The 12359-nt window shown below is 39.1% G+C and overlaps 2 protein-coding genes across 2 annotated transcripts; one reads left to right on the forward strand and one right to left on the reverse strand.

The window, feature by feature from the left end:
* The first annotated feature begins 1208 nt into the window (after window positions 1–1208).
* Window positions 1209–2053, forward strand: LOC139355082 (uncharacterized). The gene is made up of 2 exons (XM_070999401.1): window positions 1209–1952; window positions 2008–2053. The coding sequence occupies exons 1-2, from the start codon at window positions 1287–1289 to the stop codon at window positions 2017–2019; spliced, it is 678 nt and encodes a 225-aa protein (XP_070855502.1). The 5' UTR covers window positions 1209–1286; the 3' UTR covers window positions 2020–2053.
* A 5835-nt stretch (window positions 2054–7888) lies between these two features.
* On the reverse strand, window positions 7889–8678 carry LOC139355083 (uncharacterized). Its single transcript, XM_070999402.1, has 2 exons — window positions 8272–8678; window positions 7889–8216 (listed from the first exon to the last, which is right to left on the reverse strand). The coding sequence occupies exons 1-2, from the start codon at window positions 8635–8637 to the stop codon at window positions 8205–8207; spliced, it is 378 nt and encodes a 125-aa protein (XP_070855503.1). The 5' UTR covers window positions 8638–8678; the 3' UTR covers window positions 7889–8204.
* Between the last annotated feature and the right edge of the window lie 3681 nt (window positions 8679–12359).

The raw sequence follows: 12359 nt of genomic DNA on the forward strand, positions 1-12359 counted from the left end.
CAGTTGCCAGACTCAGAAGTACGATAGGAGACCAAACAAGATAATATACAGCCTGACAGAAACACCAGAGAGGCCTATGGAAATAGTGCACATTGACTTGTATTTTATAAACAAGAAAAGTGTACTAACCATAATTGACAAGTTCTCGAGATATGCTTGGGGATTAACAATTCCAGCAAAAGAAAGCGTAAATATTGTTAAGGCAGTAAAGAGCTTCATGGCCTTATTCGGAGTGCCGAAGAAGATAATCTGTGACCAAGGAGTTGTAGTAGGACATATACTGACATGGCCCACTGTACGACATATGATGTAATATATTAATACGACACCCACTGTACTATAGAATAAGCGGGAAACCTAGTTTAAGTTAACTGTAAACGTTATATTGTCATCCCTTTCTACCAAGTACTGCAGCATAGGAGATCGCAGATACGTATACCTGCCTCGCTCACACGGATGAGCGAGAAGTAGGAAGAGGGAGAATCGTTGCGACACTCTGTGTTATACGTTCGAAGGAAGCGGTTGTGAAATTAAGAAATAAAGAGTTAAAACTAAAGCTATCGCCGGAGTACATTTATTGCCTATTACAATATCAGAAGTGGTTCTTACTCAAAATGCCTGACATAGATTTAAATCAATTCACGGTCGTTCAGTTAAAAAACTGGCTAAATGTGCTCGGGCTGCAAACCTCAGGCTCGAAAGCAGAATTGATGGCGCGTCTGCAGACCCTATCATCAGAAGCACGTGGTGATCCACCAAATGGAGCCTCATTCAACAGCCAGCAGCCGCTAGAAACCGAATTAGAGGGAGCCGCATCATTGCCGCTGCAACAACATTTGGAAGGCGCACAGGAAGCTCTGTTCGACTCTGGTACGATGACGTCACAGGCAGTGGACGATATACGCACGGAGAACGTTTCTCTGGTAGATGTCGAAAGGGTGAAGCTGCAGAAAATTCTCGACGAAATCGCCGCAAACAAGGCCATATTGCAACAGCTTCAGGCGGAGATCGCTGACGTCACCAGGGACAAACCAAATCATGCTCAGGAAGTCCATGACGTCATCGAATGCAACATCGAAACTTCTGGCAACCCTAACAGTTTCGCTTGCATTGACGCTGTTAACGCTAACAGCCCCAGGGTTAACAGCGCCAGGGATAACTTTGATATCGATATTTCTAGTGTTGGAAAGCACGCCACAGACAGTGCTGATCAATGCCAGTTTGCAAATGTAAACAAATTGTTACAATCTCCCGCAACAACACTCGCATTGGCAAAGGAAGTAACGATGGACTACGACGGCAACTCGTGTGCCCGTAACTGGGTCACACAGCTGCAAAACATTGCGCAGGTGTACAACTTGGACTCGTTTGGTGTGCGCATGCTTCTTATTGCCAAACTAAAAGGAAAAGCCCAAGTTTGGCTGCACGCAAACGCAACACGCATTTTGGAGCCAACCGACCACCTTTGTGAGCAGCTGATCCTAGCATTTGCAACTAAGATGTCAAAGGGGGAGCTGAGGAACGCGTTCCAAAATCGTCAGTGGCGTTCAGGAGAAAGGTTCGCTTCTTATTTCGAGGAGAAAGTTATGCTGGCCAACGATATAAACATCGACAAGGAGGAGCTCCTCGAAAACATCATCGAAGGAATTCCAGCACCAGGGCTACGCGACCAAGCTCGCATACAATGTTTCGCCGAACCTGGGCAGATTTTGAAAGCCTTCTCTGCAATCCGTTTACCTGAACGAAAGCAGGAGGTCAATTCTTCGCAGCGCTCTTCCGAAAAGATTGCAGACACAAAGGACTTCCGTTGCGCCAATTGCAACTCAAAGGGCCACTACGCCAAGGACTGTCAGAAACCGAAACGAGAGCCCGGATCATGCTACGCATGTGGCAAATTTGGACACTTTGTGGGTCAGTGCCCTGAGCGTAAAAGCGCAAATGCAAATAAATACGTAAGATTTATACAAATATTTTTTTACAACAGTCCTAAAACCCCATTAATTGCAGCATGCCTCATAGACACTGGCAGCCCAATATCATTCGCCAAAACAGCTATTATTTCCTCTAAAATTAAGATGGAGTTCGTCTCTGAAAACTACTTTGGGCTGAATAAAAGCCAACTGAAAATTTATGGAAGAATACTTTGTTACATAATTAAAAATCGATTGAAATGTTATTTTTACCTTTATATTGTGCCCAATGAGTCTATGAGCCATGAGGTTGTTCTTGGGAGGAATTTTATGGATGCTTGCGATTTAGAATTAGATTTAAGCGCCTTAAAAATGATCACAATTGAGCCTACGAATGCCGATTGTAATGAAAGAGTATGCAATGCCTGGGAATTCAAATTAACGCATAATTTAGATGCTAGCAAGGAGCCGGAAAGTGCTATCGAAATTCTGAAGGAAACAGTTAGTGAAACAGTTAGTGATACAGTTAGTGAAACAGTTAGTGATACAGTTAGTGAAACAGTTAGTGATACAGTTAGTGAAACAGTTAGTGAAACAGTTAGTGATACAGTTAGGGAAACAGTTAGTGACACACTTAGTGATACAGTTAGCAAACCAATTAATAATAAAGTTAAAGAAACAGTAAAAGATACAGTTAGAAAAACAATTGGTAATACAATTAGTAATTCAATAATTGATTCATTTAGCGAAGAAGTTGATGATACAGTTATACAAAAAAGTGGTAGTACAGGTACTGAAACAGTTAGTTTTAGAGATTGTGGAGCAATAAGAGTTTCGATCAGGAATAAAGACGACCCTATAGTCAGTAAGGCAACCGGTCCGTCCATCGACGAAGTTAGTGAGGGCGGTATAGTCAATAATAGAAATGAAAGCAATATGTCTAAAACGATTCGTGAAATGCTTAGCATAAACTATATGGATGACGAAGACACTGATTACATATGCGGTACAATTGATAATCAAGATCTTCTACCTCAATTAAAGAAGATAATTGAATACAATTACATTAGGGTAGAGAAACCAAAGGAACCGTTTATTAAAAGTGAGATAAAACTTAATTTAGAAAGCTCGAAACCGTTTAGCTGTGCTCCGCGGCGGCTTGCCTACGCGGAAAAAGAAAAACTGCAAAAACTTTTGGACGATTATTTAGAGAACGGGATCATTCAGCCAAGCCAGTCTGAATTTGCTTCTCCCATAGTTTTAGTGAAGAAAAAAACCGGGGACATACGACTTTGCATAGATTTTAGAAAACTCAACAGGGTTTTAATTAAAGACAATTACCCTATACCGCTTATCGATGACCTGTTAGACAAGTTAGCTAGTAAAAAAGTATTTTCAAAACTTGATCTAAAAAACGGTTACTTTCACGTTTTTGTCAATAAAGAATCAATTAAGTATACTTCTTTTGTAACACCGTTAGGCCAATTTGAATTTCTTAGAATGCCAATGGGACTGAAAACGGCTTCAGCAGTTTTTCAAAGATTTATAAATAAAATCTTCGATGATCTTATTAGAAAGGATCAAGTAATTGTGTACATGGACGACATTATGATCGCTAGCAAAGATGTTAATGAACATTTTCAGATTTTAAAGGAGGTGTTTCACAGATTAGCAAAGAATAAGTTGGAGCTACGTATGGATAAATGTGAGTTCCTGCAACAAAGCATTAAATATTTGGGTTTCATTATAAACGGCGAGGGCATCAGAGCTGATGATAAAGGAATAGAGGCAATTCAAAATTTTCCGATACCAGACAAAACGCAACATGTCCAAAGTTTTTTGGGCTTATGTTCTTATTTCCGTAGATTCATTAAAGATTTTTCGACTCTAGCCAAACCTTTATATGATCTCTTGAGAAAAGACGAGAAATTCCATTTTGGAGAAAAGGAAATGAGCTGCTTTATGATGCTTAAAAATAAGTTAGTTGAAGCGCCAGTGCTAGCCTTATATAACCACAAAGACGAAGTAGAGCTACATTGCGATGCCAGCGCTCTTGGTTTCGGAGCCGTACTACTCCAAAAGAAAGAAGACGGAAAATTGCACCCCATTTTTTATTTTTCCAAACGCACCAGCATTGCTGAATCGAAATACCATAGTTTTGAGCTTGAAACCATGGCCATTATTCACGCATTGCGTAGATTTAGGATATATTTATTTGGTAGGCATTTCAAGATTATAACTGTAATAGGCAATAAATGTACTCCGGCGATAGCTTTAGTTTTAACTCTTTATTTCTTAATTTCACAACCGCTTCCTTCGAACGTATAACACAGAGTGTCGCAACGATTCTCCCTCTTCCTACTTCTCGCTCATCCGTGTGAGCGAGGCAGGTATACGTATCTGCGATCTCCTATGCTGCAGTACTTGGTAGAAAGGGATGACAATATAACGTTTACAGTTAACTTAAACTAGGTTTCCCGCTTATTCTATAGTACAGTGGGTGTCGTGTTAATATATTACATCATATGTCGTACAGTGGGCCATGTCAGTATATGTCCTACTACAACTCGGCCATCCTGACTGTATGATCCCCTGATCACTGTGAACATCAATTAAAGTTTATTTATTTACAAAATGTGTTGCAGTTCTTATTAATTTATCTTATAAGTAGTGATAATTATTTTTATACATATTTTATTTCTGTTTTTTTTTTTCATTTCTTTTTGGAACCTACCCAATGCTTAATATTATTTATGCTCCATACACCTTGATAAGGGTTGCGCGATACCTGGAATCCTTCAACATCTTTTAACAAAAATCTGTCATTTCTTAGTACTTTTGAAATTACATACGGGCCCTTGTTCTTCGGGATTAACTTTCTAGAGACGCCAGTTGTGCTATCGAAATTCTTCACCATAACGTAATCTCCTTTTTTATATTGTGACGGTTTTTTAGCTTTCTTATCATATTGCAGTTTGTTGTATGCTTGTGCTTTTTCTTGACATTTTCCTGCTATGATTCTAACGTTTTCCAGGTCTCTGTCTTCTGGTGCATTATCTAATTCTTCAAGCTTTTCTTTTAATTCGTCTACTACTTTTCCTCTTTGCTCTAAACCGAATAACATTTTGCTTGGACTTTGTTTAATACTACGATGTTGGGTGTTATTTAACACATACTCTACTTTATCTATAACTAAGTCCCAGTATATACCTTTCTCTGGCTCTACCAGTTTGGCTATCATTGGCCCAAGACTTCTGTTTATTCTTTCTACCTGGCCGTTTGCTTGAGGTGATCCTGTTGCTATTTTCATATGCTTAATATCGAACTCTAACATAAAATCGTCAAATTCCTTGGAAGTGAAACAGCTACCTCTATCTGAAATAATGCACTTGGGCTTGCTGTATGCTCTAAAATAATCCTTGAGTGCTATGATAACTTCTCGGGTATTTGTTGTCTTTGTGGTATATAAACGTACAAACTTAGTAAAACCGTCAACGACGACAAATATATGTTTCTTTGATCTTCCTGAATCAACTGGACCATAATGGTCAATGTGGATAAGTTCAAAGGGCTTACTACCTTTTGGAATTGAATGTAAAAATCCTTCTTTACCTGTATTAGGGGAAAATGCTACACATTTTAGGCAGTTATTTATATGGCTCATACACTTCTCCTTGGCGTTTGGAAACCAATAACTTTTTGCAATAATATCTAACATTTTGTCTCTCCCTATGTGACCGATTTCATTGTGGTATTTGAAGAGTATATGCTCTTCCATATCAATAGGTACATAAAATAACAATCTTTCATCGTTACTTTTTCTATAGACTATTCCGTTTCTCATTTCGAACAATTTATGCTCCTGTTCCTCTAACTGTTTCTTTATCTTCTGAACTTTTGGGTCCTTGGCTTGGCAAATAACCAGGTTGTCTTCGAATGAATTTGTTTCTACTATTAAAATGTTTGTACACCTGCTAAGGGCGTCAACGTGTTGCATTCTGTTTCCTTCCCTATGTATAAGATCGTAGTCATAATTTTGCAGCTCTAATGCCCATCTAGCTATACGCGGATTCAGCTCGATTTTATTAAGTGTTAACGTGAGAGAGTTACAGTCAGTTATAATCTTGAAATGCCTACCAAATAAATATATCCTAAATCTACGCAATGCGTGAATAATGGCCATGGTTTCAAGCTCAAAACTATGGTATTTCGATTCAGCAATGCTGGTGCGTTTGGAAAAATAAAAAATGGGGTGCAATTTTCCATCTTCTTTCTTTTGGAGTAGTACGGCTCCGAAACCAAGAGCGCTGGCATCGCAATGTAGCTCTACTTCGTCTTTGTGGTTATATAAGGCTAGCACTGGCGCTTCAACTAACTTATTTTTAAGCATCATAAAGCAGCTCATTTCCTTTTCTCCAAAATGGAATTTCTCGTCTTTTCTCAAGAGATCATATAAAGGTTTGGCTAGAGTCGAAAAATCTTTAATGAATCTACGGAAATAAGAACATAAGCCCAAAAAACTTTGGACATGTTGCGTTTTGTCTGGTATCGGAAAATTTTGAATTGCCTCTATTCCTTTATCATCAGCTCTGATGCCCTCGCCGTTTATAATGAAACCCAAATATTTAATGCTTTGTTGCAGGAACTCACATTTATCCATACGTAGCTCCAACTTATTCTTTGCTAATCTGTGAAACACCTCCTTTAAAATCTGAAAATGTTCATTAACATCTTTGCTAGCGATCATAATGTCGTCCATGTACACAATTACTTGATCCTTTCTAATAAGATCATCGAAGATTTTATTTATAAATCTTTGAAAAACTGCTGAAGCCGTTTTCAGTCCCATTGGCATTCTAAGAAATTCAAATTGGCCCAACGGTGTTACAAAAGAAGTATACTTAATTGATTCTTTATTGACAAAAACGTGAAAGTAACCGTTTTTTAGATCAAGTTTTGAAAATACTTTTTTACTAGCTAACTTGTCTAACAGGTCATCGATAAGCGGTATAGGGTAATTGTCTTTAATTAAAACCCTGTTGAGTTTTCTAAAATCTATGCAAAGTCGTATGTCCCCGGTTTTTTTCTTCACTAAAACTATGGGAGAAGCAAATTCAGACTGGCTTGGCTGAATGATCCCGTTCTCTAAATAATCGTCCAAAAGTTTTTGCAGTTTTTCTTTTTCCGCGTAGGCAAGCCGCCGCGGAGCACAGCTAAACGGTTTCGAGCTTTCTAAATTAAGTTTTATCTCACTTTTAATAAACGGTTCCTTTGGTTTCTGTACCCTAATGTAATTGTATTCAATTATCTTCTTTAATTGAGGTAGAAGATCTTGATTATCAATTGTACCGCATATGTAATCAGTGTCTTCGTCATCCATATAGTTTATGCTAAGCATTTCACGAATCGTTTTAGACATATTGCTTTCATTTTTGTTATTGACTATACCGCCCTCACTAACTTCGTCGATGGACGGACCGGTTGCCTTACTGACTATAGGGTCGTCTTTATTCCTGATCGAAACTCTTATTGCTCCGCAATCTCTAAAACTAACTGCTTCAGTACCTATACTACCACTTTTTTGTATAACTGTATCATCAACTTCTTCGCTAAATGAATCAATTATTGATTTACTAATTGTATTACCAATTGTTTTTCTAACTGTATCTTTTACTGTTTCTTCAGCTTTATCATTAATTGGTTTGCTAACTGTATCACTAACTGTGTCACTAACTGTTTCCCTAACTGTATCACTAACTGTTTCACTAACTGTTTCACTAACTGTATCACTAACTGTTTCACTAACTGTTTCACTAACTGTATCACTAACTGTTTCACTAACTGTTTCTCCAACTGTATCACTAACTGTTTCACTAACTGTTTCACTAACTGTATCACTAACTGTTTCCTTCAGAATTTCGATAGCACTTTCCGGCTCCTTGCTAGCATCTAAATTATGCGTTAATTTGAATTCCCAGGCATTGCATACTCTTTCATTACAATCGGCATTCGTAGGCTCAATTGTGATCATTTTTAAGGCGCTTAAATCTAATTCTAAATCGCAAGCATCCATAAAATTCCTCCCAAGAACAACCTCATGGCTCATAGACTCATTGGGCACAATATAAAGGTAAAAATAACATTTCAATCGATTTTTAATTATGTAACAAAGTATTCTTCCATAAATTTTCAGTTGGCTTTTATTCAGCCCAAAGTAGTTTTCAGAGACAGACTCCATCTTAATTTTAGAGGAAATAACAGCTGTTTTGGCGAATGATATTGGGCTGCCAGTGTCTATGAGGCATGCTGCAATTAATGGGGTTTTAGGACTGTTGTAAAAAAATATTTGTATAAATCTTACGTATTTATTTGCATTTGCGCTTTTACGCTCAGGGCACTGACCCACAAAGTGTCCAAATTTGCCACATGCGTAGCATGATCCGGGCTCTCGTTTCGGTTTCTGACAGTCCTTGGCGTAGTGGCCCTTTGAGTTGCAATTGGCGCAACGGAAGTCCTTTGTGTCTGCAATCTTTCCGGAAGAGCGCTGCGAAGAATTGACCTCCTGCTTTCGTTCAGGTAAACGGATTGCAGAGAAGGCTTTCAAAATCTGCCCAGGTTCGGCGAAACATTGTATGCGAGCTTGGTCGCGTAGCCCTGGTGCTGGAATTCCTTCGATGATGTTTTCGAGGAGCTCCTCCTTGTCGATGTTTATATCGTTGGCCAGCATAACTTTCTCCTCGAAATAAGAAGCGAACCTTTCTCCTGAACGCCACTGACGATTTTGGAATGCGTTCCTCAGCTCCCCCTTTGACATCTTAGTTGCAAATGCTAGGATCAGCTGCTCACAAAGGTGGTCGGTTGGCTCCAAAATGCGTGTTGCGTTTGCGTGCAGCCAAACTTGGGCTTTTCCTTTTAGTTTGGCAATAAGAAGCATGCGCACACCAACCGAGTCCAAGTTGTACACCTGCGCAATGTTTTGCAGCTGTGTGACCCAGTTACGGGCACACGAGTTGCCGTCGTAGTCCATCGTTACTTCCTTTGCCAATGCGAGTGTTGTTGCGGGAGATTGTAACAATTTGTTTACATTTGCAAACTGGCATTGATCAGCACTGTCTGTGGCGTGCTTTCCAACACTAGAGTTATCGATATCAAAGTTATCCCTGGCGCTGTTAACCCTGGGGCTGTTAGCGTTAACAGCGTCAATGCAAGCGAAACTGTTAGGGTTGCCAGAAGTTTCGATGTTGCATTCGATGACGTCATGGACTTCCTGAGCATGATTTGGCTTGTCCCTGGTGACGTCAGCGATCTCCGCCTGAAGCTGTTGCAATATGGCCTTGTTTGCGGCGATTTCGTCGAGAATTTTCTGCAGCTTCACCCTTTCGACATCTACCAGAGAAACGTTCTCCGTGCGTATATCGTCCACTGCCTGTGACGTCATCGTACCAGAGTCGAACAGAGCTTCCTGTGCGCCTTCCAAATGTTGTTGCAGCGGCAATGATGCGGCTCCCTCTAATTCGGTTTCTAGCGGCTGCTGGCTGTTGAATGAGGCTCCATTTGGTGGATCACCACGTGCTTCTGATGACAGGGTCTGCAGACGCGCCATCAATTCTGCTTTCGAGCCTGAGGTTTGCAGCCCGAGCACATTTAGCCAGTTTTTTAACTGAACGACCGTGAATTGATTTAAATTTATGTCAGGCATTTTGAGTAAGAACCACTTCTGATATTGTAATAGGCAATAAATGTACTCCGGCGATAGCTTTAGTTTTAACTCTTTATTTCTTAATTTCACAACCGCTTCCTTCGAACGTATAACACAGAGTGTCGCAACGATTCTCCCTCTTCCTACTTCTCGCTCATCCGTGTGAGCGAGGCAGGTATACGTATCTGCGATCTCCTATGCTGCAGTACTTGGTAGAAAGGGATGACAATATAACGTTTACAGTTAACTTAAACTAGGTTTCCCGCTTATTCTATAGTACAGTGGGTGTCGTGTTAATATATTACATCATATGTCGTACAGTGGGCCATGTCAGTATATGTCCTACTACATAACTGACTGTAACTCTCTCACGTTAACACTTAATAAAATCGAGCTGAATCCGCGTAAAGCTAGATGGGCATTAGAGCTGCAAAATTATGACTACGATCTAATACATAGGGAAGGAAACAGAATGCAACACGTTGACGCCCTTAGCAGGTGTACAAACATTTTAATAGTAGAAACAAATTCATTCGAAGACAACCTGGTTATTTGCCAAGCCAAGGACCCAACAGTTCAGAAGATAAAGAAACAGTTAGAGGAACATGAGCATAAATTGTTCGAAATGAGAAACGGAATAGTCTATAGAAAAAGTAACGATGAAAGATTGTTATTTTATGTACCTATTGATATGGAAGAGCATATACTCTTCAAATACCACAATGAAATCGGTCACATAGGGAGAGACAAAATGTTAGATATTATTGCAAAAAGTTATTGGTTTCCAAACGCCAAGGAGAAGTGTATGAGCCATATAAATAACTGCCTAAAATGTGTAGCATTTTCCCCTAATACAGGTAAAGAAGGATTTTTACATTCAATTCCAAAAGGTAGTAAGCCCTTTGAACTTATCCACATTGACCATTATGGTCCAGTTGATTCAGGAAGATCAAAGAAACATATATTTGTCGTCGTTGACGGTTTTACTAAGTTTGTACGTTTATATACCACAAAGACAACAAATACCCGAGAAGTTATCATAGCACTCAAGGATTATTTTAGAGCATACAGCAAGCCCAAGTGCATTATTTCAGATAGAGGTAGCTGTTTCACTTCCAAGGAATTTGACGATTTTATGTTAGAGTTCGATATTAAGCATATGAAAATAGCAACAGGATCACCTCAAGCAAACGGCCAGGTAGAAAGAATAAACAGAAGTCTTGGGCCAATGATAGCCAAACTGGTAGAGCCAGAGAAAGGTATATACTGGGACTTAGTTATAGATAAAGTAGAGCATGTGTTAAATAACACCCAACATCGTAGTATTAAACAAAGTCCAAGCAAAATGTTATTCGGTTTAGAGCAAAGAGGAAAAGTAGTAGACGAATTAAAAGAAAAGCTCGAAGAATTAGATAATGCACCAGAAGACAGAGACCTGGAAAACGTTAGAATCATAGCAGGAAAATATCAAGAAAAAGCACAAGCATACAACAAACTGCAATATGATAAGAAAGCTAAAAAACCGTCACAATATAAAAAAGGAGATTACGTTATGGTGAAGAATTTCGATAGCACAACTGGCGTCTCTAGAAAGTTAATTCCGAAGAACAAGGGCCCGTATGTAATTTCAAAAGTACTAAGAAATGACAGATTTTTGTTAAAAGATGTTGAAGGATTCCAGGTATCACGCAACCCTTATCAAGGTGTATGGAGCATAAATAATATTGGGTAGGTTCCAAAAAGAAATGAAAAAAAAAACAGAAATAAAATATGTATAAAAATAATTATCACTACTTATAAGGTAAATTAATAAGAACTGCAACACATTTTGTAAATAAATAAACTTTAATTGATGTTCACAGTGATCAGGGGATCATACAGTCAGGATGGCCGAGTTGTAGTAGGACATATACTGACATGGCCCACTGTACGACATATGATGTAATATATTAATACGACACCCACTGTACTATAGAATAAGCGGGAAACCTAGTTTAAGTTAACTGTAAACGTTATATTGTCATCCCTTCCTACCAAGTACTGCAGCATAGGAGATCCCAGATACGTATACCTGCCTCGCTCACACGGATGAGCGAGAAGTAGGAAGAGGGAGAATCGTTGCGACACTCTGTGTTATACGTTCGAAGGAAGCGGTTGTGAAATAAAGAAATAAAGAGTTAAAACTAAAACTATCGCCGGAGTACATTTATTGCCTATTACAGAGTGGAATTCACTTCCAACTTGTTCAAGGATTTTTGTAGACAATACGAATTAGAGCTACACACTACATCCTTTCAGCAATCGTCAAGCAACTCTACGGTCGAACGACTGCACTCGACGATTACAGAAATATATAGGCTAATAAATGAGACAAGGAAGAAAAACAAACTCGAAAGCAAACATGAGGAAGTCCTGGATGAGGCATTTATAACTTATAATAATGCCATTCATTCAGCGACGAAACTAACACCGCAGGAGCTGTTCACGGGGAGAACGCATAACTTCCTGAATACCGTATCCTTTAACAACGAACACGAGTACTTACAGAAGATTAATGCGTTTCAAGCCGAGCTTTATCCAAAGATTAAGGAAAGGGTTCAGCAAAAAAAGAACAAAAGAATAGAGGCGGCGAATGTAGACAGACAAAACCCGGTCACAGTACAACCAGGAGACATAATATTTAGAAAGGAAAACAGGAGGGATAAATTAACTCCTCGTTTTTCGAAGCACAAGGTGATGGGAGACAACGG

This window comes from Drosophila suzukii, unplaced genomic scaffold, assembly GCF_043229965.1.
Source record: "Drosophila suzukii unplaced genomic scaffold, CBGP_Dsuzu_IsoJpt1.0 scf_8, whole genome shotgun sequence".
Classification (NCBI taxonomy): domain Eukaryota; kingdom Metazoa; phylum Arthropoda; class Insecta; order Diptera; family Drosophilidae; genus Drosophila; species Drosophila suzukii.